The sequence below is a fragment of the Catharus ustulatus genome, chromosome 18 (assembly GCF_009819885.2).
Source record: "Catharus ustulatus isolate bCatUst1 chromosome 18, bCatUst1.pri.v2, whole genome shotgun sequence".
NCBI classification, from domain to species: domain Eukaryota; kingdom Metazoa; phylum Chordata; class Aves; order Passeriformes; family Turdidae; genus Catharus; species Catharus ustulatus.
In genome coordinates this window covers 3,864,992-3,892,621 of record NC_046238.1, presented here as the reverse complement: position 1 = coordinate 3,892,621, position 27,630 = coordinate 3,864,992, and the positions used below count along the sequence as shown (strand labels likewise).

Below are 27,630 nucleotides of genomic sequence, written 5' to 3'. Positions count from 1 at the left end.
ACAAGGAGCAGGAGCACTCCAGTCCAGCTGTGCTCTGCACACGCCTTAGAAAAATAGATTTTTATTGAAATTCTCCTTTTTGTCTCCAGGGAGTTTTCTTCTCTCTTGGAATAGAGACCAAGCAGGATCTCTGGCTTCGAGCTGTGCCTGCATTTCTATCAGGATCAAGAGTTAAAAGCCAACTGGTGAATCTCTAACTCTAGAAAAGGCTGCGTACAATATATGGCTTTTGCACCTACATCCAAGGGGGTCTTGCGGGTTGGGAGCTTTGGGGAGCTCGTTTGGGGCAAAGGCAGGATGGGGAGGGTGGCGTGGGATGAGGGGACAGCCAGGGACCACATGCAGCTGTGCACAAAGCCAGCCTGGAATTCGGCACATTCCCGGTGGGTGGGATCCTTTGGTTTGGCTTTGGGACACCCCAAAGCTCAGCCCCAGGGTTTGCTCCCCCCAGGTGCAGCTGGGGTGCGGTGTGGACCCTGCTCCTGATCCCCCAAACTGCTCCTGGCCCCCCAAAAATGCTCCTGAGGGGCTGTTCTGGCTCGTGGGCTCTGAAATGAGGCCTGGGTGAGCTCGTGTGTCCAGGAAAATCGTCCCCCTCTGGAGCAGCATCCACGAGAAAGGGGAACTTCCACTGCTGGTGGGGGTTGGAGCAGCAATTTTGCCTGGTGCTGTGGCTAGGGAATTCCAGGGAATTCTCAGGGAGCCATGGGCTGGCTCAAGGGGCCACAGCCACCACGGGCTTGTCCATCCTATAACCTCAGGCAGGATCCAGGTGCCACGCCCTTGGTCCATCCTCCCTTGGGAAGGCTGAAGATTCCATCCAAGGATGAGTGGAATCCTTCCAGGGTTGGGATTTTGGGGAAGCTCAGGCATGGCCTGAGCAGCTCAGCATCCCCAGAACAGCCTGAGGGGACACAAACATCCCATTTCACATCCCAGGAGGGCTGAGCAGGAGCAGGGAAGGCACCCACATCCCCAGGTTGGCCACAAATAAAAAGCTCAGCAGTAGCTGGGGACCTGTGGCGGCTCATGCAGGGAGTGACCAACAGCTACAGCAGCGCACGGAGGGTTAAAAGAGGAGCCACCCACTGGGTGGAATTCGCCAGAAATCGCTGGGAGGACACTGGGCAAGCAGGGCTCAGTCCCCCCGCCGTGGTCACCATCATCTGGGGTAATAATCCTCAGGAACCCCGGAGAGGTTGCGGAGCTTCAGCGCCGCGTCCACGGTTCGGATGTAGCCGCCGATCGCCTTCCTCATCTCGGCGGTGTAGGGGTCGTACTCCAGCTTGCGCAGCCCCGAGCGCTTGAAGTTGCCATCCTTCTGTCCCTCCACGCACAGCAGCCTGTCCTCGCAGGCTGTGACACCCAGCAGTGCCACCATCCTCTGCAGCTGCACGAACAGGTCGCGTTTGAGGTCCTCGAAGTGCACCACCAGCACCTTCTTCCCGAAGCGCAGCCAGTCCAGCGTGTGGGTTGCCCACCACGGGGCGTAGTTGGCCACAAATTCTGGCCACTCTGCAGGAAAAAATAAAATAAAGAGCAGAGGATGTGAGTGTGAAACACTAATCTTAAAGAAATTAGGATTTTAGAAGAAACTGGGTTTAAAATAGTTACCTGAAACTTAAATAATCAATTTGTGTTTGCTTAGCTCTGCTTGTAACGGGAAAGGATGAAACTGGTAAAGTCCAAAGAACATGAACAATTGCAACCAGAAACTCATTCTTTGCAAAACTGGAGCTGCCCCAAAAGCCATTTGTATTGTCATTGATAGAAAAGGTCAGGGTGAGGAAGACTCACCTTAATTCCTCCTTTTAAGACCCCTCCCCACAAAAACGACCCCAGACTTAATTCAAGAAGCCAACCACGCTGCTTAATTGCCATTCCAGCTAATTACCATGGGAAGTGGGGATGGTATTATGAGTATGAATTTGTTTGAACATTTTGTCAATAAATAGACTCTGTGACCACCTCTAATTTTGCAGTGTGTATTAGAGGGTTACCCCACGCTGCTGCCCAGTGCTGAATAAACATTCACTTTCTAATTTTAAACTGTTAGAGAGTCTTTTGTCTGTCACAGGTGAGTATCAGTATTGACCAATACCCATATTATTAAAGCAACACTCATATCTTGGTAAATCAAGTGGATTGTTGCTGGAAGCTCTTAATTAACCTTCTGGCTAATTGATGCTGCCAGGTGGGGAAAGGGGTGATGGAACACCAAGAATCTGCTGCATTTCTTCCAGAGGGAAATCGATGCTTTAAGTTTTCTTGTTCTGCTTGGGTGTGCAGCTTTTATGTTAAGGGTTACTAGGATCTTTTCACAGAGTGGTGAAGACAAAACAGTCCTACTCCAGCTGGGGACTCAAGGACAATCTCTTCAAACATGAACAGAGGGTGGGCAAGCAAGCAAGGAGGATGAAACTTCATTATTTGAGGCTATTAATTGCACAGTTGTATGCAAATGGACTGAAACTTGTAAAAATGTGACCAAGCTCTGTTCTGCTTCCATCTTGGAGCCATCAGGGCAGGGCCATGTGGCACTGGTACTGCCAGGTGTGGCCTTTGAAGGCCCCTCTTTATAATATCCCCTCAATAAATATTAATTTTTTTCCTCTTAACTGTGTCTAGCCTCTGTTCCAGCTCCTCTAAGCATCAGCACCACATTAAAGCTCCAGGCATCCTCCTCGTGTCCTCCCCACAAAACCAAGGCCTGATTAACAGCTGGACTGGGTTTAGCTCCCTGAGGAATCGTTAACCACAGGATGTGTTCCATTAAACAGATCCAGGACAATTCACCTTGTGTAATCACAGCACATAAAACTTTGCTTTGGAGCCGCTCCAGGGATGTCGTAAAATTAATGCCACGGAACCAAACAGAGGTTTGGCCTCTGCAGGGCTGGGAATGGGCTGGAGGAAATGGGGAAACACCTCCTCAGCACTGGGGGTGAGGCTGGAGAGAGGCCCTGGGGACTTTTTTCCTAAATTTTGCCCAAAATTAGTTATTGAGAGAATAATAATGCAGGGAAGGCTGGGAATGGGACTCTCATACTCCGTGGTCAGGGCCCTCTCCAGCTGGGAATGGGGTCACCAACCATGCAGTGGAAAATCTCCATCTTTCCCAGCAATGGTTAATTAACCTGACAATTAACCCATTGGCTAATTACTCCGCACATGCTCTGGAAAGAATTTGATGATGTATTTTGAAGTGCATCCCAACAAAACTGTGCTGGCACGGAGGGAATTGTTCCCCCTGGATCTCCCTCTCCTTGGAGACACAAGGATGGGGATGGGGTTGGGATTGGGATCCCAGCTGGAATCCCTGAGGGCTGGGATACCAATCCTGGCTCTATCCACAGATGGATGGGGAAAAAAACAACCAAGAGGTTCCTGAGCCACTGCAGTGGGGACAGTGCCAGCCCAGGGACACGAGGCTGAGGAAATGGGGGACACCACACCCTGCTGGTTTTTTGGGGTGGGGAGAACAGGGCTGGGCTGTCCCCAGCACTGTGAGCACATGGAGATGACAAAATCCAGGCACATCCCAGCCACAGCAGCCTAAGCTCCCCTTAAATAAACTCAGAATTAAGGGTAGCAGATGTTCAATCAAGCTAAACATTTTAACTCTTTCCAATGAAGTCAATCCCAAAACAGCAATTTGGAAATTGCTGTAATTAAGCTGCCTCCAGCAAACGCCTGTGCATGGCAAAGGTGGCGGCTCGTGGACACACAGAAACAACTCCTGGATCCCACAGGGGTGGGCTGGGGGCTGCCACCACTCCCTGAGGTCACACTGGGGACAGGAGATGCCCATCCTTGCTGGGCCAGCCAGGGCAGGGTGCTCCTGCTGTGCTGTTCCATCCCACTCCACATGAGAACCCCGACCATCCGAGCTCACGCCAAGAAATAGCCCCAAAGTGGTGGCACAGCCCCAGATCCCCCCATGGACACCCAAATCTGGCTCTGTTGGGCTTTCCCTGATGCCTTGAGTGCTAAGTTTTTCTGTTCTGCATGTTTTTTCCTTTGTGCTTGGGTGGTGAAGACAAACCAGTGCTATTCCAGCTGGGGACTCAAGGATAATTTCTTCAAACTTCAGACCCTAAACATAAACAGTGTGAAAAGAGGAGAGTGGGCCAACAAGAAAGGAGGATGAAACTTCATTATTCGAGGCTATTAATTGGACAGTTGCATGCAAATGGACAAAAACCTGTAAAAATGTGAGATCTTGTGACCAAGCTCTCTTTTGTTTCCATCCTGGAGCCATCCAGGCACTGCTACTGCCAGGGTGTGCCCTTGGAAGAACTCTCCATAAATACCCTTAACTCTGTGCAGCCTCAGTTCCAGCTCCTCTAAGCATCATCCCCACCAATTCCCAGCTCTCCCAGCCAATTCCCAGCTCTCCCAGCCCATTCCCAGCTCTCCCAGCCCATTCCCTGCCCTACCTTTGCCCTTCCAGTGGGCGTGGGCGGCGAAGCCGATGTGCCCCCCGTACTTGCGGTTGAACTCGGCCATCAGCGCCTTGTAGGGGTTGCGGATGAGCAGGATGGCCGAGTCGAAGGACTCGATCTCCTTCTGCCCGCTCTCGTGGGTCTTGATGCAAATGGTCCTGCCACTCCTCCAGTGATCCCTCTCGCCCTTGAATCCTGCCCAGACAGAGCTGGGATTAACGGCAGGGAGCTGGGAAAGGGGGTCAGGAGGGATTTTGTGACAGGAGGGGACAGCCCAGGGGAGTCAGGCTCTGCTGCCAAAGAAAACCACTCAGGATTGAAGAAACAGCCTCAAGTTGTGCTGGGGAGGTTTAGATGGGATGTAAGGGAAAATAAAATATCTCCACCCTAAAAGGTGAGCTGGCACAGCTGCCCAGGGCAGTGATGGATCCTCATCCCTGGAGGGATTTAAAAGCTTTGTGGATGTGGCACTTTGGGATGAGGTGGCCTTGGCAGCCCTGGAGGAAATGGGTTGGGTCTCAGAGGGCTTCTCCAACCCAAACCATCCCACAGTTCCATGAAAGGAATATCACAGGGATATCAGGTTGCAAAATCCAGCTGGATGATGAAAGCAGCAGGGGCGTGAAGGAGGATTTGCATCCCTCTCCCAGATGGAAATCGTTTATTTTCCCATGTTATGAGTCCCATAAAATCCATGAGTGGGTGGCTCACATGCACAGAGGTCCCTCAGGGTGACACCTCCCTGGCCACAATCAGCTCTTGTGTCTGTTTTGAGGGGTCAAGGGCAGATTTTATGGCTTTAACCTCCCTGAGCACAAAAATAAACCAAGAAAAGGAAATCCTTGTGCCTGTGGGGCAGCAGATCAGCCCAAGGTGGGGGTGATGCCATGGGGCACCCAGAGAGGGGACCCTGCACTGAGCATGGGGCTGAGCCAGCATCAATCCCAGCCCCTGGAATGCACCTGGAGTGGGGGATGAGCTGGCAGGAGCTGTGCTCCATCAATTAGAGAGGTGTAATTGGCTCTCAGCAGTGCTGGTTGCCTGGATACCTCCCGGCCCCTCCGACAGGGAATGAACACGGAGCCCACGCTCGGGTGGCTCAGCAAAACCCAGCCAAGGCTTTTCCCACTGCTGCTCCCTTCCCTGGGGTGCTGCTGCTCCCTGGGGGCTGGGGCTGTGCTCCCTCACTGAGCAGCTCCCTCTCTGAGGCTGGATTTGGCAGGAATTTGGAAGGAATGGGAATGTAGGGAATGCCCTGGGTACAGACCACACCAACGTGGCACAAATCCCAACTCACCACAGCTGAGGAGGGAGGGAGAATTTTCTCTCCAAGCCACAAAAAGCAAAGGAATAACAGGAGAAACCTTCAAGGTCTCCTGATAAAACTGTTGTGAGTGGTTCTAAACTGGAGGAACTGGAATGGGGTGGGGTATCAGAACTAGAACCCCAAAATGCTTTGGGTTGGAGGGGATTTTACAGCTAAACTCATTCCAACCCCTTTGGAAAGGGACACCTCCCACTACCCCAGGTTGTTCCAAGTCCTGTCCAGCCTGGCCTTGGACACTCCAAGGGATGGAACAGCCACAGCTTCTCTGGGAAACTCCTGCCAGGACCTCCCCACCCTCCCAGGGAGGAATTCCCTCACCAGGACACTCCACCCCAAACCACCCCATGGAGCAGCTGGGGTCACACCCAGCTCTGTCCCGCCATTCCTGCACCCCTTGGGATGTCACCAGGACTGTCCCCAGCTGGGGTGGCATCCCAGGAGCGCCCTGCCCTCACCTTTGTTGTAGAGGGAGCCATCAAAGTAGTAGCTGCCGGTGTAGAAGCCGGTGGCCAACTCGATCAGGTGCCTGGCCCAGGTGTTCCCAGCTCCAGGAAAGCTGGCCAGGGCCACCAACTGCTTGGCACGGCTGGGCAGGAACCTCCTGTCCATGCAGCGATTGTCTGCAGGGAGAGGCACCAGGGATGTCATGGAAACCTGCTCTGCCCACAGGGATATCTCGGGAAACGCTGCTGCTCCCAGGAAAATGCTGGGGAAGGGCGAGGAGGTGGCTGGGCAGGGGAAGGTGCCTTGCCTAAAGCTTAGAGGGACATCCCAGAGAGTCCTGGACACCTCAGACAGCCCCAAACACCCAAAAAGTCCTGAGAGGATTTTTTCAAAGAGTTCTCTGTCATTCCCAGCTGTGTGCCCAGGGAAGAGTGACTAACAGGGATCCCTGTGCCAAGATTCCTGCTTTATTTATGGATCAATGAACAGTGTTTCCATCACGCCCCGAACACCAAAGGATCGTGACAAGATTGACCCAAAACCACCCAAATTTGGGTCCTCACTTGCTCCCTTCAGCCCTTTCCTCTCCCAGGAGCAGTTTTCCTTTCTCCCAGTGCTTCCCTGGCTCCCTGTTCCCACTGCTGGAGGACAGGAGCCCTCTTGGGGGCCCAAGGAGTTCTCAAGGAGAACTTGGGAATGTTCTGCCTGGTCACAACCTTTTTCTCCCCCCACATTTTTCCCTGGAGCTTGTCCCCTCTGGATAGCAGACTCCCACAGAACCATGGAGAGGTGGGAAAAGCCCTGGGAAGGAGGAATCCTGCCAGAGGCAAACAGAACCTGCAGTGCCCTGCAGCAGAGTCAGGAGCTCCGATTTCCCAGGGAATGACAAGAAACTCTCATTTTTAACGGGCTGCTCACCCTCCCCTCCCACTGAGCATTCCTGGGGGAAGGCTTGGGACAAGCTCACCCTGCACTTGTGTCTGGTAGACCAGCAGGAACTCGGCGGAGCCGCAGCTCTCGAACTCCTCGGCGGCGCATTTGTGGGCGCAGAGCTGCTCGTCCTCGCGCTCGTGCAGCGGGAACAGCGTGCTGGGAAAACCGCAGCGGCACGTGGTGCCTGCCAGCGCTGCCAGCGGGAATTCCTGCAGGGATGGGCACAGGGAATGGCACTGACACCCCCTTCCTGCAGGGATGGGCACAGGGAATGGCACTGACTGCCCCTTCCTGCAGGGAGGGCACAGGGAATGGCACTGACTGCCCCTCTCCTCAGGGATGGGCACAGGGAATGGAACTGACAACCCATCTCTGCAGGGATGGCCACAGAGAATGGCTCTGGCATCCCCTTCCTGCAGGGATGGGCACAGGGAATGGCACTGACTGCCCTTTCCTGCAGGGGAGGGCACAGGGAATGGCTCTGACTGTCCTTTCCTGCAGGGATGGGCACAGGGAATGGCTCTGGCACTCCTGTCATGCAGGGAAGGGCACAGGGAAAGGCTCTGGCACCCCACTCCTGCAGGGATGGGCACAGGGAATGGCTCTGGCACTCCCCTCCTCATGGCAGAGCCTTTGTTCTCCGTACCCACCCTCACTGGGCAGTGCTCCCTGCATCCTTCCAAACCATTCCAGCATCCTTCCAATTCCAGCATCATCCTTTCCAGCATCCTTCCAGACCATTTCCAGCATCATTCCAGACCACTTTCAGCATCATTCCAGACCATTCCAGCATCATTCCAGACAATTTCCAGCACCATTCCAGACCATTTCCAGCACCATTCCATCATCCCTCCAATTCCAGCATCTTTACACCTTATTTCTAGCATCCTTCCAGCCCACTCCATCATCCTTCTAATTCCAGCATCCTTCCAGACAATTCTGGTATTGTTCTAGCCCATTCCATCCCATCCCAGCCTCCTTCCAGCCCTTCCCAGCATCCTTCCAGCCCATTTCAAGCACCATTCCAGGATTCACCCTCCCCCAGTTCCCACTGCCAATCTCCCCTTCCCTGCTCCAGGATGAGACCCCTGGACCACAGCAGGACCCCAAGTTGGCTCCTTTAAATGTCCCTTTCACCCTAAACTCTAATTCTGGGCTGCTCCTTCCCAAACTTTCCTGAGGCTGCTGCTGTCTCCATCCCTCCCATGGCAGGGACACAAATCCATTCATCCCTTTGCTGTTTGGATACACAAAAATGATGTCCCTAAACTGGGTTCAAATCTCCCAGCGTGACTCTGATGATGGAAACAAAGATGAAGAGGTGAAGTTTATCCCAGTACCTTCTCTGTGCAGAAATCCACACATTTATCCACGGACATGTTGAGCATGAGCTGGCTGGCGGGCAGGGCGATGGAGACGTTTTCCGGCCGGCGGAAACACCCCCGGAATATCGCGCTTCCATCTGGGAGAGAGAGAGAGAGGCCCAAGTGACACCCAAAAATGACACTACTGCCACTCTGTGTGACAGTGTGACATGGAATTCCTGACTGCTCCAGCAGTGCAGCCATGCTGGGTGATAATCCATCTCATCTGGCTGCAAAACCGGAGTAAAACCTCGGCAGTGAAGTCAGGGATATTTTTATTTCCTGGCTGCTTTTATCAGCTTGGTGATCCCAGGGATGGAGCAGGAATGGATTTGGTCAGGTTTTTGGACCCATCCCAGGTCCTTGGCACCCTCAGCCCCTGTGCATTCCTTGTTGTTGCCATCCCCTTTCCCATTCCTTGGATATGAGGAAAGGTGAGCAGGGAATGTGGGTAATTATAGAGCTGCCTAATTGGGAGCCAAACGAGGGAGCACCCTCAGCTCTGTCTGGAATTCCCACACATCCTTCATCCTGCAGCACACACAGGAGACACTGATGGTCCTGTTTGGCCATCAGGAAAGAAAATCCACCCAAAGTGTCCCAAAATTCTCTGAATTCCAGCAGGAGTCTGTGGATGATACAATTCCTCCAAAACCATCTTCCCCTGGCCCCTGGAACTTGCTATAATAGATGAGGTCTCCTAGATACCAAGGCTGAGCCAAATTCCTTTAGAATTTGGTCACTCTCTAACGCCTTGTAAGATAATTGGTTAGAGATCAGTCTGTGTAATTGGTCAGTTCACCTTTAGAACTTCTCACTTAGATTGGATGCTGTTCTTTGTATAAACTTTTATTGGTTGTAGTTTGAATCCCCCTTGAACCTATAAACATGACTGTCTGCCCTTTGTTCTGAGAGATGCTGCTTGACTCCCTTCACATGAAATAAAGATTCTTGTGGAACACGTCAAGTAAGGCCTCTGCTCTTTCTCTGCTGGCTGATGTGAGCTCCTGAGAGATGGCTGATCCATATCAGCACTCTCAGTTCCTGGTAAAACAACTACCAGAGACAAAAAGAAACCTTACAGGAATCCCTAGAGCGCCTCATTCCACCCAACCCCAACCATCACCATTCCCCACTCGGAGATTCCCAATGTATCCCACACTCAAGAACTGCTCTCTGGAGCTCAGGAGTGCCAGGATCACCCAGAGACATCCCCCCACTGCAGGGCTGAGCTGGGATCCTCCCAGATCCCCACACTTACACCTCCTTGCAGACTCCTGGGCCAGCTCCAGGCGGTAGATGGAGAGCCGGTTGACGCCGCCGCAGGTGTTGCTCCTCTCTCCCTTGCATTCCATGTTGCACTCGGACTCGCTGGCGTTGGAGGCCTGGATCTTGTGCCCGCAGTAGCACTCGGCCCCGAACTCCAGCCCTGCGTACAGGTACCCCCTGGCAGAGGGAGGGGGAGCTCAGCACAGCCCTGGCTCCAGCAGCTTTGGAAGGAGCATTCCTGCCATGGCCAGGGCTGGGATCAGCCCTGCACCCCAGGGACTTGGGTTTGGGCTAATGGTCCTTGTGGGGAACTTCCAGCTGAAAATTATTCTATTCTATTCCATTCTATTCTTTCCTATCCTATCGTCATTCTTTTCCATCTATTCTATCATTTTACTCCACTCCATTCCATCCTATCCCATACCTCCTAGCCTACCCTATTTTCCTATTATATCCTAATCCTTATCATATACCCTAATCCATATCATATAATATAATATCATATCAATCATATAATTTCATTCCATTTCATCCTATCCTATCCATATTCTTTTCTAGTCTATTCTATCATATTATTCCACTCCATTCCATCCTATCCCATACCTCCTATCCTACCCTGTTTTCCTATCATATCCTAATCTGTATCATACCATAGCCTAAGTCATATAATATCAATCATACAATTTCATTCCATTTCATCCTATCCTATCCTTTCCATTATTCCATCCCATTCTGCAATTCTTTCCTCTCCTATCCATATTCTTTTCTGGTCTATTCTATCCTATTGCTCCACTCCATTCCATCCTATCCTACTTCCCATCCTACCCTATTTTTCTATCATATCCTAATCCATATCATATACCCTAATCTTATCATATCAAATCAATCATATAATATCATATCATATAATTTAATTCCATTTAATTCCATTTAATTCCATCCTATCCATTATTCCATCCCATTCTGCAATTCTTTCCTATCCTATCACTCCACTCCATTCCATCCTATCCCATCCTACCTCCTATCCTACCCTATTCCTAATCCATATCCTATATCCTAATCCATATCATATACCCTGATATCACATCAATCACGTAATATAATTTCATTTCATCTTATCCTATCCCATCCTAGCTTGATGGAAACAGTGCACAGGGATTCCTGGAGATGGAGGGGAAGGATTGATGGAGCTGGTGTGCAGGAATTGATAGGGATGGTGTGCAAGGATTCCTGGAGATGGAAGCAAAGAATTGATGGGGATGGAGGGCAGGAATCGATAGGGATGGTGTGCAGGGGTTCCTGGAGATGGAGGGAAAGGATTGATGGAGCTGGTGTGCAGGGATTGATGGAGTGTGCAGGGATTGATGGAGCCCCTGTCACCGTCCCTACCGCTCAGCACAGTTGTCCTGGCAACGGAACACCGTCATCTTCTTGTAGTCGAAGAAGGACATCCCGCGCAGGGTCCTCTGCCGCGTGTTGTCCTCGTAGCAGCCGATGTACCGAGCTGGGGACAGAGAGGACAGGGGGTCACAGCCCACTCATCCCACCCCTGGTGGTTTTTCCTGAAATAGGGACATGCAGCAGCATTCCCTGTTGGTTTGCTTTGGGTCCAAACCAGGCAGGGACAATTTCCACTGTCCCAACCTGGCCCTGGGCACTTCCAGCCATGGCTTTTCTGGGCACCCTGTGCCAGGGTCTCCCCACCTCACAGGAGAGGATGTCTTTCATTGTGCTGCTCCAATTCCAAACCACACTCTGGGATAACACTTCCCACACCTCCTTGGGGTCCCTGACCCAGCTCACCCCATCCATGGTGTTCCCATGCCAGACCCCTCACATTCCCAATTATCCCAGCACAGACCCCACCAGTGCTGGAGCCCCAAGCCAGCCTGGAGCTGGACAAGGAGCCAGATGGAGAGAAATGTGCAGGATAACTTCAACCACCAGAGCCTTAACTCCCAGTTTTGCATTCCCACAGGGCTGAGCAGGTCCTGGCAGGTCAGTGGATTCCAGCTGTGCTGGATCCAGCGGGTGTGGGACGGCTCCAGACCCTCGCAGGGAGCTGGTGGCTGATGTGCATTACCTTCAATCCAGTGCTCCTGACATATGCATGCTGCCACTTATTGGGAAGCCAGCTGGAATAATTAGGGAGAGACGAGGACACCAGAGAAGGGGGGGATACTAACAGGGGGAGGGTGGGCTGGCAGTCTGTAGGGAGAGGGGAACCTCTCCAGGAGGAATTTTGGAGCCTGTTGGAAACGTGGCTGTGAGCAGACACACACATCCACTCAGTGTTTGTCATTGAATTCCCCAAGCATCCCATTTTTCCCAGAGCTAGGGGTTTAGGGATGACTCCAGCTGCCTGCCTCCATCCTCATGGAATTTCTGGGTTGTGTATCACAGGTGGGAATGGCTGGACTTGTCCAGGAAGGCACCAGAGATGGATGTGGCTGAGGGTTGGGGTCTGCTCCTGCTTCCCTTGGCTTCACTGCCTAAAATCCTCCCTGGCTGGAGGCAGGAGATGCCCCTTCCCACGGGGATTTGCATTCCCATGGGGATGAGGCCGTTCCCTGGCAGACAGGGCTGTTCTCCACCCACACCTTCGCCTGACACTGCCGGGAGAGGGGGGAGGAGGAGGAAGAGGGAGCTGCACATCACGCTCTAAACCAGCTCTGATTTTTGGAGCAGTATTCCCTCCGGAATGATTTCACGTGGCAGAGCCTCCACAGCCACCTCGTTAAGCTGTCCCCACTTAATTACCAGTGCCATTAAATCCGCCTGCTCCTGCCAGACATCCCGGTGCTCCAGAGGGGCAGGGAAGTGAGGGGGAGCCACACCAGGAACTGGGCACGTGCTGGGAACTGGCTGCTGGATTTCTCCAAACCATCACTCTCAGGATGCTCCAAGGGGAAAATGATATTCCCAGAGCAGATAAACCCAGGAATCCCAAGCCCAGAATCCCATCCCTGCTGGCAGTGCTGGATGAGGTTAATCCAAAGCACACGGGACATATGGCCCAGGACACGGGCACTGCTTGGGGTCTTGATGGGGACAGAGAGCCTGGGCTCAGGGACCATCTGCTGAGGCTGCACTAAAGTCAGTTTGCATTAATGGAGACACCAAAACACCCCAGGGGCTCCTCAGAGTGGGGTCACAACGGGGAAGCCCCTTCAGCTCCTTTTAGCAGGATAAAATCCCGTAAGCACCGCTTTTCCTTTGGCTGCCATGCCTGGACCATGCACCTTTCCTGGGATGAACACAACCACGTCCTGCTGGGGCAGGAGGAGCCCTCCATGCCCTGGGAGCAGCTCAGGTGGGGGATCAAGCCTGGACCCCTGAAATCCCCAGTTTGCCATGGGGTTGGGGTTCCTGCTGGAGTCCAGCCACCCAAATCCCACAGAATTCACAGCTGCCTTCAGGATAAGTAAATGGCTTTTAAAAAATCAATGGGAACGATTCCATTTTCTTATCTTTGATCATTAATAATAGACCACTTGACAGGACCCCAGCCAGAGGCCACAGCCCAGCCCTGTCTGCACCTCCATGGGAATCAGCCCCTGCCTCCACACAACACCCACACAAACCTGGATTTGGTGTTGATTCTGACCAACAGAATGAAAACTGAATTTGGCCCCTGCTAGAGATAAAGGGTGGGAGGAAGATGGGGCACAGCATCCCCCCAAAATCGCCTGCAACAGCACGGGGGGACTCAAAGCTCGGTGATGCATTGGGGAGAAAGAGTGAAGATGGAAAAATAAAAGCAGATTATTGGCATCTGGGGAGGGAGAAGAGGAAGGAGGGAAGAAGGAGGGAGAAATATCTTCTAGAAATATCCTCTGGACTGATGTTCTCCAGAATGGGGTGCTGCTCCCCAGAGCATTCCTGTGGGATGTGGGAAGAACATCGGTGCTCCAGCAGCGTGTGCACGTGGTTCATAAATAAATAGATAAATAAATAGATAAATAAATAAATGTGCATTTCCTGGGGGTGTGTGGCCCTGGCAGGGATGCACAATTCAAAACTGACTCGCCAACTCGTGATGTGCCCCTGGGAGAGACAAAAAGGAGGGACCCTCACCTCTGTCCTCCTCCTTCTCTCTGCCGCTCCTGCCCCTGAGCGCCCGGCTCCGGGTGCCGCTGTTCTCCCGGGATTTTCCCCTGTCCGACGGCTCCTTGGAGGTGTTTCTGAACCATGCCCCGTGCCGTCGGCTCCCCGCCGGTATCGTGGCTGCCGCCTTGAATCCGCGGCTGAGCTGCATCACCCCCAGGTAGGGCAGTCCCGGCCCCTCCGCGGCCGCGGGGCTGCGGGGGCTCCCCGGCACCGTGGGCTCCCCCGAAAAACCCGAGTGCAGGAAAACCAAACTGCCGGCCGCCAGGTACAGAGCCAGCAGCGTGAAGAAACGCACGGGTTTGCGCCGAAAATACCGCTGGAGTTTTAGCAAAAGCTTGGCCATAGCGTCTTCATCCCTTCCGCGGCTGCCGGAGCCGCGGGGAAGCTGCGAGGCGGCTCCAGGGATGCTCCGATTATCCCGCCTGGATTGGAGGTGAATCCCGGCGAGCAGATGGGCTGAGGGCTGCAAGGAGAGGTCGTGCAAATCTGTTACTCGACCCTAAAAAGTCCTGGCGTGCTGGGGAAGGTGGATTTTGGGTCCCCGCGTCGTGGCCGGGGTATTCCAGCGCTGGCTGTCACCTCCAGCCCCGGTTTATTCTCCTGCCAGCCAAGCCCCGCGGCTGTGCCCGGGGGACTGCGCTGATGGAGGGATCATGTTAAGGAAATCGAGGTTTGAAGGTGATTTGAAAGCCGATCAGCTGCCACCGCTCCTCGCTGCCGGCGGCACCGGCTCCGTCAGGCATCGCTCGGATGGGAACGGCACCGCTACCCTTTCAGACAAAGAATGAAAAGTCCCTGGACGCGCCTGGAGCCTGGAATGCTGCCTGGGACCCTTTGTTCATGGGAACCCCTTTCAGCTCACTCCCAGGGCAAGAAATCTCCACCTGCAAGTGAAAGAGAGAGGCGCGCTCAGGAAATGTCCCAGCACAGGGAGGGTGGTGGCCTTGTCCCTCCAGGTGTCCCTGTCCCTCCAGGTGTCCCTGTCCCTCCAGGTGTCCCTCCCATCGCCCTCCAGCCCTGGACAGGGCAGTTCCGCCTCTCCCAGCTGGGTCACTGGGTGCTGGTGGGCTGAGCCCAAATCCCAGAGCCTGCACATGTCCCCACCTGGAGAGGTGCCCCAGGATGGCTCTGGGATGTGGAAAATTTCCAGTTTCACCCATTTCAGCCCCAGGAGATGAGCTGTGCACACACACTCTGCACGAACACATTTCACCCCCACATCCAAACATCTCTGAGCCAGCAGATCCCAAGGGAAATCCACGCACGGGCAGCAGGGTGGATATTCCAGCATCCCTCAGGGTCAGGAGCACGACATCCCTGGGTGTCTCTCCAGTCCTTCACTAGAAATTTCCTGACATCCTCTATCCTCCAGCCAGGAGCATCCCCATTCCCACCCTGGCACCAGGATGGTTCTGTCCCAGGGACACCAAGACCACCCCTGGTGGCTCTGGGCAGGGAAGGGACAGACCCTGCAGCTCCACCAGGCTGGAATTCCCTCATGGCATTTCTCTCCTTCAAAACCCCTCAGCTATGGAAGATTTGCTCCAGCCTTTCCTGGGAAAATAAGTGGGAAATGTCCCTGCTGGCACATGCCAGTGCTGGGAATGGTCTCGTGCCCAGGGTGTGCTGCCTGTCACGGTCTCGTCTTATTTTAGGAAAGGAGACGGAAATAAATGGAAAGACAAAGTGCCATTAGTTTAATGGCCTCTATGTTCCTGCCATCTGTCTTCAGTTGATTAAATAAAAAATATTGGTGGAACATATGGCATGAATTATGCATCAATATTTTAATTTGGTTTCCCAGAGTGGTTATTCAGATACCTCCGGCTCTGCCGCGGGAGTTTTATGGAGCTCAGGGCTTGACAGGCTGGGGCAGAGTGTGGAGGGACACAACCCCAGAACCAACAGAGCTGGAGTAAAGGCTGAGTAACCTCGGAGTAACAGGGGTTTGGGTTTTTGTGGCAGGGAAGGTGCAGGTGGCACCACGGCATGGCCAGGGAGGGGGGACCCGAGGGGGCTCGGCTGCTCTCCCGTGCTCCCTGACCAGGATTTTATGGCTTTTCCTCACCCAGAACAAATCCACCCTCATGGAATGTGGATTGGAGCTGGATACGAGGTGATTTGGGGAGCAAATGGAACGTCCCCAGGGCTGCCCCTGCTCCCCGGTGTCCCCCAATGTCACCCCTCCTCCTCCCCTCCCGGCTTGGCCCTGCCAGGCTCCAGCACAGCATATAAAGAAGGGGCTTAAATTACTCTCATTAAGCCATCTGGAGCTCATCCTTCTCCATCATGAACTGCGGAGTCACAGGTCAATTACTGCGCATTTGCATATATTCCATTAATGCTTCTGCTAATTGTCTCCAGCAGATAATGGGCTCGGCTCCGGGGGATCACGGGGTGGCAGAGAGAGCGGGCACCAGAGCTCCCAGTACGGACACCAGTGCTCCCAGTATCAGCAGGAGATGGGAACACCGGGAGCTGATGGATGCAGAGAGCGCCATTCCCTGCATCCCACCAGCGCTCCGTGCGGTGTCAGGATGGATCCACCCCCGTGCGGCCACCCCCGGTCACCACTGCCACCATCACCCGCCACGGTGTCCCCAGGGGTCCCATCCTGCCCCCCCCAACCCCTCTGCCTCGGTTCTGGCGCCGGTGCCAGCCCAGCCCGCGGCGTGGCCGGGGGACAGCGGTGACACACTTTGTCATCCAAACTAATGAAGCAAACGGGGACAGTCCCCAGGCAGCGCAGTGTCCTCGCCCTGCCACGGCTGCTTGGGAAACTGCTGGGACAGCAGGGGATGGAGGGAATTATCCTGCCTCGCTGGGTTGTGACCCGCTGTGATCCATCCCCTGCCCGCATCCCAGCGGAGGGATCCAGCCCTGGGAGCTGCAGTGAAGGAAAAACCCCGGCTGGCAGTGCCGGGACTGGGGAATCACTCCCTGCTCCCCCAGAGCCAAAGCACAGCAGAGCCCAATGGGGGCATTTCCCAGGATGTGGGTCCAGCCAGGATCGGGGAATGGTTTTCAGCCTAAATCCATCACCACACTCCCACCAGGAGCCAAAATCCCCATCCCAGCACCGGGATACCGGGCTGAGCATCACTCCACACCCAACCCACCTCCCTGAGCGGTGTCAGCTGTCCCCAGGCCAAGGAAATCCTCGATAATTTGCCAGCTTTATCCAGGTTTATCCATCCCTCTGTGCGTGGAGAGGTGGGAACGGAACAGGAGCACAGCGGGATGAATGAAGGGCCCATGAATTATGGATTTGGGGCTTGTCTTCAAATTGCTCTGCAATTATTGAGCCCCAAGGTTCACTTGTCTTCAGGCACCACCTCCCATCCAACGGGGCCAAACATCCTCACACAGCTCCCCCAGCCCGGGAGAACAATGGGCCCATTAAAACCAGCAAATTAACCACCACCAGAATTCCATTAGGAGGAGAAGGCGACGGGAATATCCAATTTCATCCCCTCATTAACATTTCTTATCACAGGGACGGGGAAAGAATAGGGTTTGAAAACAGAGGGGTGGTGACATCAGCAGGGTGACATCAGCGGGGTGACCCCGCGGGAGGGCTGTGACGCAGGGAGCGACCTCGGTCAGGGCGTGGGGACAGCAGGTCCTGCACCCCCTGGGCACCCTTGGCAAGGCTGGAAGGCTTCTGGAAATGTGGCAACGTGAATTCTGTGAATTCTGTGAATGTGAAGGACCCTGCAGATGGGGCGAAAAGTTTAAATCCAATGGGGTGAAAGATTCCAATCCATGGGGTGAAAGGTTTAAATCCAACGGGATGAAAGATTTAAATCCAATGGAGTGAAAGATTCCAATCCATGGGGTGCAGCACCCAGTGCATGATGATTCCCTGGACCTGCTGTCACCAAAAGCCACCAAATTAGGTGCAGGGACCATCAGAAAGCCCCGTGTCCCTCCATCCCAGAGCGGTTCCACAAGTGGCTGCTGCCACTGCAGAGCAGCTCCTACAGCTCCACTTCCTCCCCAGCACCAACCAGTGACACCAGTACCCCTCCCAGTGACACCAGTACCATCCTCAGTGACACCAGTGCCACCCCCAGTGACACTGGGCACCCTCAGCCCTGCCATCCCTCAAACCCTTCAGCCTCCAGCCCCAGGAGTGTCCTGCAGTGGAGCCCTGGAATTGCAGCCCAAGCTCCCTGGTGGAGTTACCATCCTCTTTTCCAGCCCTGTGGAAATGGATTTTCGCCCTTTCCCACTCTTTAAGGAAGCAGCAAATGAGATGCAAGGGGGTGAATTTAAACACCATTATGGCTGTGAGTGAAAGTGAGATAAACCAGGATTGTTCCATCCCAGCAGGGCACATCTGGAGCATCCAGCACCTTCCAGGGCCTCTCCTGGGGCCAGCAGAGCACAGGGAGCTGTCAGCCACCTTCAAATCAAAGCCAGGTTGATTTATTCAGCTTCTCTCTGCCTTCATTTTGCTGAGAAATGGATTTGTGCCTCCTCTCCGCTGGGGAAGCCTTAAAAGCAGCTGACTCAGCAGCTTCCAGACTCATCCCAGGAAGCTGCACTGGGATCAGATCCTCATCTTCAAGGGTGAGACACTTCCCAGGCCTGGGCTTCCCTGTGGGGCCACTAAACCCCTTCCACAGGCCAAAACAGCAAGGGATGCAAAGGAAAAAATTCTCATTTGGGATTTACAGGCTCAATTTGAAAATCCAGGGCAGGATTTTTGTGTGGGATTTCCAAACATTCTGGGGGGTTTGCAGATCTTCCTCCTTGCTGGGAGTCCATGGAAGAGTTTGGACTGGAATTAGGGAACTGATTTTTGTTTTTTTGATAAAAACTGATTTTGAAACATTCTGGGGATTTATCGATGGCCTCAGCACTTTCCCAGACCATGAGGCACCGAAATCCAGGTCTGGGATCCATGCAGGGCTGCCCCAGACTAATTGATTAAAGTGTCTAAAAGGCTCCTCTGAAATGAGGTCGTGCTAATTGCACAACCTCCTCCTGATGCTCCCTGTGCTCTCCAGAGGACAGAGCCCACAGGGCACCAGCCCCGTTTCTGCCAGGGCTGAGCTATAAATAAACCCAGGAACATTGGGATGGATCCTGCCCTGGCTTATTCCAATAACTGGACAGTGCTACACGAGCCCAGGGCCTGCAGAACGGCCCAGAAAGGAAATTTTGTTTAATCAAGCTGATTTAAGGAAGTTTAACCCTATTTTTAATTCATGACACTGAGCTGCATGGCATTGCAAATTCCTATTGATGTCCCCGACCTCGACCTAAGGGATGATGATTCCTGCCCAAGGGATGCTCCTCCCCACCCTGAGGATGCTGATTTTGGGACCAGGGATGCCAATTCCTACCCAAAGGATGTTCCTCCACACCCTGAGGATGCTGATTTTGGGAGCAAGGATGCCAATTCCTACCCAAAGGATGTTCCTCCACACCCTGAGGATGCTGATTTTGGGACCAGGGATGGCAATTCCTACCCAAGGGATGCTCATCCCCACCCAAACCCCACAGCCAAGGGCTGGCACGGAGTGGGATCACCATGATGGTTTTGGGAATTTGCTGTGGGACAGGTGAGACATCCCAAAACCAATCCAAGGTGGGATGAGCAGGCTGTTCCAGCCCCCAGAAGCAAAGAAATGCCGTAGCCTCCAGGCCACTCATTCCCAGACAATCCCATCTCCATGGCTCTGCTCCTTTCCCTGGTATTCTACTCCACAATGGTCCAAGTGGAGCTGAAAATGGGGAGTTTTTACTTCACGCTCTGCTCCTCCACCCACAATTCCATCAAAGCCCGTTCCAGGTTCTTGGAGGCTGAATTCCCCTCACAAGTGTGAAAAGCAGCTCATAAAGAAAAATGGTTTAAGCCATGAATCATTTAAAAAGCACCCAGCGCTGCCCGAGGCAGGGAAGGAAATAGGGAGGGAAATAGCCGTGAATTGCGGAGATTCGGGCAGGGAGAGGGTCCAGGGAATTGTGGGATGATGGAAAAGAGGTGGCACAGAGGGGATCCAGCTGCGGGACTCGGTGTTCTCCTCCCAGCATCATTAGCATTTTCATTAATTAATTAATCTGCAGCAGCCCCAGGGGTCTGGGTGATGCGGTTTCTCCGGCAGCGTTATCCCATCTGCCCGGGGTACTCCGGGAGGGGCTTTGGAAGGAGCAGAATTCTCCCTCCTTTGGGATCAGGGTCATTGAATTTGGGTGCTGGGGAGCAGGGTCCAAACCTTCCCCCATCACATCCCTGCCGGCTTCCAGAATCCCTCCCTGAGCATTCCTGCAGCCGGCATCACCCCCTCCCTGCACCCAAAACTGAGAAATCTCCATTTCCCCGCTAATTCCCTGTTTTTGGATTGCGGGGTCTCGGTGGCACCGAGGGATGCTCCCAGACTCCCTCTCCCGTTTCTTCCCACCCTGCCGACACTTAAGCCCTTGGAAAAGGTGATGTAATTCCTTCAGAGGACGCTGAGTGTCTGTGACAGGGTTTAACCTAAGGAGTTTTAATGTCTCACGTTCGGGGGGTTTCATGCCCAGTCTGCAAAATCCAATTATGGTTTTCAATCAAACTTCGGGACCCAAGGGATGTGCTCACACCCGGAGGCAGGAGGAGGAGGAGGAGGAGGGATGGAGGAAGGCCGGGGCTGTTCCCCAGGGAAGCACAGCTGGATCCCAGCCAGCTGCTGGCTCAGCAAAGCTCCCCCCAGACGGAGCTGCCTGAATCCCGGAGAGGAGGAGGAGGTTGAAGATACACGGGATGGACTTTTCCAGAGGCAGTGCTGGGGGATGCACGGCCCTCCCTGCACTGCTCATCCTCCCCAAATCCCCTGGACACTCCATCCATGGACACCTGCACGTCCCTGTCACTGTGAGCCGTGCACATCCCGAGCCTGACAGCTCCTAATTCCAGGGAGAGCCAGGACGCTGCTGTTTTCCTCCTTGTGCTTAACGAACCCTGCAGCAACCAAAGGGTTTTATCCCGAGGTTTTGGGCACCAGAGCCCAATCCTGGCTCCAGGATTCATGGGGAGAGAAACACCAAAGGGACACTGTCCCAGGTGCACCCCACCAGGAGCCCCCAGAGCAGCCTAAACCCCACGGAGGGGCCACGATGGGATCCACAGGGACCATCAGGGGGGATTTGGGAATTGTGACCCCTCAGCCCCACAGAAACCTCTTCCCATGGGAGCACCCAGCACATCCAGCCCAGGATGAAGCCCCCAGGGACTCCCCAGGTAGGGAAGAACCGAATCCAGTGTCCCCACAAATCCCACTCTCAGGTCTGCTCCACGGAGATTTGCCTCAGCCCCCGTTAATCTGGGATTACAGCAGCACTGGGGCAATTAACTAATGAGCTTTTCCAGCAGCAGACAATGCCTTGCACAGCCCACGGACATGAATGGAGTGAGAAGGAGGATTTCGTGCAACACTTCCTTGCAAACCTCCTTTCCCGGGAGAGCTGATTCCTTTCTTCCCCTGCTGCACGAGGGAGAGGGAAGGGATCTGCCATTCCCATGGATGCTGCAGGCTCATCCCCCAGCACAGGGCACATCCTCCTGTCCCACGCTCCTTCCCCAGTCCCAGGAGGAGCTCCTGGCTCCAGACAGAGCCAACACATTGGGAAGCACAAATTCCCATCTGCTGAGTGACAGAGCCCCTGCTAGTCCAAGGGGGGTGGGAGAAGCAGAGATTTTGAGATTTTCCCAGGATCTGGGCTGGGAATGGTGCTGAACACTCCTGGAGGCAGCACCTCACACATGGAGCATGGATCCTGCCCCAGCCATGGGAACTGGGGCTCTGGATGGGAGCCTGAAGCTGTGAGGGTTGGCCCAGCTTTCCATGGGGAAAAGATCTCCCAGGAAGAACAGAGCTTTTTTTTTCTGGGAGTAAAAAGCATCCCCAAGTCCCTTGGGGAACCAGGGATCTGCCAGGATCCCAAACATCCAGCACCCTAAAAGACAGGGACATGCACATGGATGAGCCCCACTGGACCCAGACATCTGCAGCCCTGATGCTGCAGCTGGACTTGGGTCCTTGAGCACCAGGATTTGGGAAAGACATCCCAAAAAACCAGAGCAAAACCCCCTGGGGAATTCTCCCTGTGGATAATAACTGCTAATAATATGTGGAATATTATAATATAATGCACATTTTAAAATGGTGGGTGCTAATGATATAGATAATAGAATAATACCTTTTAAAAATAATATCTGTTAATAATATATAGAATAGATGTAATATAATAGATATGAAAACCACTAATTGCTAATAATATCTGTAATACAATAACATACATTAAAAACCCGAACAACTGCTAACAAATCCTGTCTTGGAGGCTCCCCTGAGCTCGACAGCACTGGATATTCCAAGGGATTGGATATTCCAAGGGAGAGCTCTTTCCCAAGCCCAGGGAAGGGACAGCCCCTCACAAAGGAGAACTCCCAGATAAATTCCCAGAGGATGGAAGGATGCAGCACTCACCGGATGAGAAGGTGCAGTGTGACAGAGCCAGGCTGGCCGGGGGCAGCCCGGGGCTGTGATTCCCAGTGCCACGCTGTGATTCCCAGCTCTGGATTGCCAGGAAAGTTTCTTTAATCCTGCCTTGACGGAGGCCGGGGTTTATAGGGCTCAGCTCAAGGTTACCTTCACGCCGTTCTGCAACTGCCTCTGCTCTCCCTGCTCGCCTTTATATTAAATTATTCCCCCAAGTTGCCAGCATGGATGTGGGAAGAGGAAAATAAACAGGGGAGAGGCTTCTGGCAGGATTACATGCCCTTATATTCCTGATTTCCCCGGCGGAGATGTTCCTGCACAAAGTCTGGGAAGGAGGATGAGGATGAGGATGAGGAGAGCTCCCTTCTGCCTGGCTCCCCCTGCGAAGCAAAACCCTTCCCAAAGCAGCAGCAGCAAGCAGCGAGAAATCCCTGCCGGGATGAGGTGGGAATCATCAACTCCCGCAAGCCGCGGGGGGGACGCGCTGCCCCCCAACTTCCCGCACCCGCAGCCGCCGCTTCCCCTGCACAATTCCCGGCGGGCCGGCTCCTGCCGAGCTCCTGCTGCTTTTTTTTTTTTTCCTCCTATTTTTTTTTAATTTAATTTTGCGCAGCGAGGCTGGCGGTGGCGGCGTTTATTTCTTCTCTTATTTTTTTGCGCGTCAATTTAATTTTTTAAATTATTTTAATGCGCTCACCCCCCTGGCAGCGCTGTTTCCCCCTCCTCCCCGAGCCCTTCCTCCCCCTCCTCCTCCTCCTCCTCCTCACCGTCCCCGGGCCCTGCTGGTGGCCGCTCCAGCCGCTCCATCCCCGGCTCCATCCATCGCTCCGAGCCTCCATCCGCAGCGATGCCGGGGCCGGGGGAGCTCCGGGCGCTGCTCGCGGCCCGGCCCCGCTGCCGGGGGGGTTCCGTCGGTACCGGCACCGCTCGGGGGACGCTCCGGTGCTGCCGGTACCGGCCCGGGAGAGCCCGGCCCGGCTGCTGCCGCTCGGTTCTGCCCGCAGCCGCTGCCGGGCGCCGTTCCTTAATGTGTCCATGCAGCGGCTCCGCTCCCTCCGCCGGCTGCCGGCTTAACCCCTTCAGTCCCTGCGCCCCGCAGCCCCGGTGGGATCGTTTATTCGATTTTTATTTATTGATTTCACTGTTTTTCGGGGATGCGGCAGTGCCGGGGAGCAGATTCAGGGTGGTCCCGATCCTCAGCATCCCTCCCTTCGAACCGGGACCACCCCCGGGAATTCGGTTCCATCCTCGGGAGAATCACTGAATGGAGCTGGCAAGGATTAAACCCGCATTTAATAAATTATTTAATAAATTAAATAATAAATAAAAGAATAACATAGAAATAAAAAATTATAAATAAATAAATAAATAGATAGATAAATAAATAAATAATACACAAATAAATAAATTTTCTATATTATATAAATATAAATAAATAAAATAACACATAAATAAGTAAATTTTCTATACTTCTATATTATATAAGTATAAATAAATAAAATAACACATAAATAAATACATTTTCTATACTTCTATATTATATAAATATAAATAAATAAAATAACACACAAATAAATAAATTTTCTATATTTCTATATTATTTTTTATTTATTTCTATTATACAGAAATGGAAATATATTTCTATTATATAGAAACAGAAATTAATTTCTATTATATATTATATAGAAATAAATAAAAAATAATACAGAAATATAGAAAATACAGAAATTAATAAACTATAATAAAATTAATAGAAATTAATAAACTATAGAAAAAAATAAACTACAGAAATAAATAAATAAACCATAGAAATAAATAGAAATATCTAGATAAACACGTGCACTCAATACATAGCCACATATATAGATGTAAATCTGTATAAATGATCCAAATAAGCATCCTAAATAAATATATGGTAGCTAAATATATCAAATTAAATGGATGTATAAATATAACACGGGATATATTTATGGGTATGTTTGCTTATGTGGGGTTTTTTAAAATTTTTTTTTGGTGCTGTCAGATTTATTAAAAATTAATTCCAAAACTTTCCAAGCCTGGGGATAAGGAAAACTGGAACTCTAAAGGGATTGAAGTGAATGGGAATTTTTTCCCCACCCCTTTTATTGCCAACTTTAAGGGCTGGGGGGGATTTTTGGGACCCACATCCCCTGCCTGGTGCTGGCTCTGCTGTGACCCCAATCCCTCAGAATTCCAGCTGTGATCCCAATCCTTCAGAATTCCCATCTGTGATCCCAATCCTTCAGAATTCCCAACTGTGACCCCAATCCTTCAGTTCCCAACTGTGATCCCAATCCCTCAGAATTCCCAACTGTGATCCCAGCCTTTCAGAATTCCCATCTGTGACCCCAATCCCTCAGAATTCCCAGCTGTGATCCCAATCCCTCAGAATTCCTGGCTGTGATCCCAATCCCTCAGAATTCCCAGCTGTGATCCCAATCCATTTGGGAACATCCATGTGGAATTTGGGAACACCATGCGGGATTTGGGAACATCCCTGTGGGATTTGGGGACATCCATGTGGGATTTGGGAACATCCCTGCAGGATTTAGGAACATCCCTGCAGGATTTGGGAATATCCCTGCAGGATTTGGGAATATCTGCTCCAGGAGCTGCCCCACACAGCCCAGGCAGGCACAGGGGAGCAGCTGGACCTTGGCTCTCGTTTCCATAGGAAACCAGGCTGGGAATTCTGCCTCGGTTCCAGCCTGGGGCTGAGGAGATGTTTTCTGTACTATTTTAATCCTCCCGGGGTTTTTCCCTTGGATTGGGTCTCACAACGTTCCCTCCCTCCAGCCAAGCTCTGGGAATTGCAGGAATGGGGGAGATGAGCCCTGCCCTGCTCCACGTGGATCCCACTGCCCAAGGGATTCAGAAACTCTCCCTTATTCCCCCCAAACCAGAGATTTTCCCTTGTATTTTATAACAGCAGGGATGCCCCCAGTGCCTCCCCAGCCATCCCAGCTCTCCTGATGGGATTCAGGGCGCCTTCCCCTGGGTGCTCCATCTGTTGGAATAAAGTTTGGGGTGCCAGAATCCTCCTGGGACATCAAATCCATTTTCCTTACAGACTGTGGTGTAATGTAAGCAATTCCCAAACATTCTCCCAGTGATGCTGCCCCACAAGGATCCAATTCCACAGGGTTGGGGGCTGTTTTTATCCCAAAGACATCCAGGTTATTGCAAAGGGACTTTTGACATTGGCCTGAAGTATCCCCAGATAAATCTCTACGTCAGGGATGTTGGATTTGGAGCCAGAAGTGATTGTGGAGGTTCCTGGCGCCGCTTTTATCCAGGGAAACGGAGCCAGTGGCTCCCAGTGCCTGGCACTGGGGTGGCTTTCACTGGAAAAGGGCAAATCCTGTCCCCACCCTGCTGGGGACACTGCAGTGGCTGTCCCCTCCTCCCCACCGCTGCACCCCTTGTTTGTGGGCATTTAAAATCCTCCCAATTACTCGAGGGTTTGGGAAAAAGGAGGATGCAGTGCACTGTAATATTGAAAAAGCTGCATCAATCTCATTTGGTGGATTTGGAAGTGCCAGCACACACACACATAAATCTGAGAGCAGGATGGTGCAAAGATCCTCAGCAGAAAGGTCAGAATCTCCAATTTAAATGGGATGCCTGGTGCTGTTGTCCTGGGATGTGGGAAAACAAATTTGGGATTGAAGTCCCGTTTGGGGCCTTTTGGGATTGGAAATTCAAATTTGGAATTCAAATTTTTGCTGGGGAGTGCAGGGTTCATCTGGAGGGGAGTTTCTCTCCTGCTGGGCCCTGACATTCCCACGGCAGATACTGGAGAAGCATTCCAGAGGATTTTTCCTTCTTCCCAAGGGTTATTAAGGAGGTGACACCCAGGGAAGGGCAGGATAAGGAGCCTCATTTCATTTATTGACATTTTGTGTCCCTGCTGCCCTCCCATAGTGTTCCCTTACAGGTGGAAAATGTCCCTGCAGTCCTGGTTTTCCCAGTTTTCCTGGGCTGAGTTATCAGGGAGCAGCTGATTAAAAGTCAATAATTAGCAAATGTTGCACTCTTGGTGCCTCTGCTCCACTCGAGCTGTGTGGGGCAGGAAAAGGAATAACACAAAAAAAAAAAAAAAGGAGTCAGGAATAACAAGCTCCTTTCTGGCCTTTCCCGCTCTTCTTCTCCACATTCATTTTCCTGTGGAGCAGTTGGAGCAGGAACAATCTGGAATCACTGAAAAGGATTGAGGGGTTTGAGTTGATTTTAGGGACGAATTTTGGGATCTGGAGGGGTTGGAGGCAGGAGATCCATGCAAAAAGGATGGAGTAGCTGCAGGGGAATATTGGGGAAATTTCCATTGAAAGAGATTTCCATTCTCTTTGGAATGGGAACCCAATTCCCTGCAATCCCCCTGGAGCTGCTGAAGGTTTTTCCTCAGTTCTGGTGTTTCCCTGCTCCCCTGGGAAGCAGCCACAGTTCCCTGGGAATTCCAAGAGCCTCTCCCAGGAAGCATCCCCAGAGGGCCCTGATTGTCCTTAATTAATTCATTAGGATGCCAGGACAGGGATGTCTCCGGGGGGGAGCTGGCACTGATGGATGTCCAATTCCTGCAATCCCAAAAAACACCCTAGGGCTGCAAATCCGGGGTCATTCCAGGGTAAAAAGAGGGAAAAAATAGGAATTGGGATGGTGTCATGCTCAGAGTTTTGTGGATACTCCTGGAGCTGGGAGGTTGGACACAAAGCTCCAGAGTCTGGGTGTTGGTTTTGTGATTATTTGGAGTGGGGGGAATTAATAAAAAACCAAACAAGAAAGAGGCAACTGTGTGGATTAAAGCTGAAAAGAAGAGGATTAAGGGATTGAAGGGAAAAGAAGTGCTGGGAATGCAGATGGAGGGGATATTTCCCCTTTCAGCCACTCTGCCTGTGGAAAAAAGGGGGGAAAAAAAAAGATTTTGATAAGCTCTTTAAAAAATTCATGAGGTTTCCAGAGTTGTGTTTGTTTATTTGTTCCCCAGGGATAAACTCCTGGAATACAACAGCGAGGTCTAAATCAGATTGTCCTGCTAATAAATTATAAAAACCAACACTTTGGGATTGTGCTGCTGGCACAGGGTGAGGAGGGGGGAGAATTTTGGGTCAGGAAAGGAAGATTTAGGGCAGGAGGAGAAGGTTTGGGGAGGAGGGAAAGAGGAGATGCTCCATCCAAGCTGGCCTTGGACACTTCCAGGGATTCAGGGGCAACCACAGCTTCTCTCCCAG

The 27,630-nt window shown here is 52.3% G+C and overlaps 1 protein-coding gene across 3 annotated transcripts; it reads right to left on the bottom strand.

The window, feature by feature from the left end:
• Positions 1-43: 43 nt before the first annotated feature.
• On the bottom strand, positions 44-23,412 carry WSCD2 (WSC domain containing 2). Of its 3 annotated transcripts, XM_033075784.2 has the most exons (10): positions 23,149-23,412; positions 22,370-22,706; positions 13,860-14,776; positions 11,172-11,286; positions 9,775-9,959; positions 8,490-8,611; positions 7,184-7,358; positions 6,228-6,392; positions 4,440-4,640; positions 44-1,515 (listed from the first exon to the last, which is right to left on the bottom strand). In XM_033075784.2, exons 3-10 carry the CDS (start codon positions 14,233-14,235, stop codon positions 1,163-1,165), a joined length of 1,692 nt encoding a protein of 563 aa, XP_032931675.1. In that variant the 5' UTR covers positions 14,236-14,776; positions 22,370-22,706; positions 23,149-23,412; the 3' UTR covers positions 44-1,162. The 3 variants fall into 3 exon arrangements, with proteins under 3 accessions (XP_032931675.1, XP_032931673.1, XP_032931674.1); XM_033075782.2 differs by lacking the exon at positions 22,370-22,706; XM_033075783.2 differs by lacking the exon at positions 23,149-23,412 and having other exon boundaries at positions 22,370-22,902.
• Between the last annotated feature and the right edge of the window lie 4,218 nt (positions 23,413-27,630).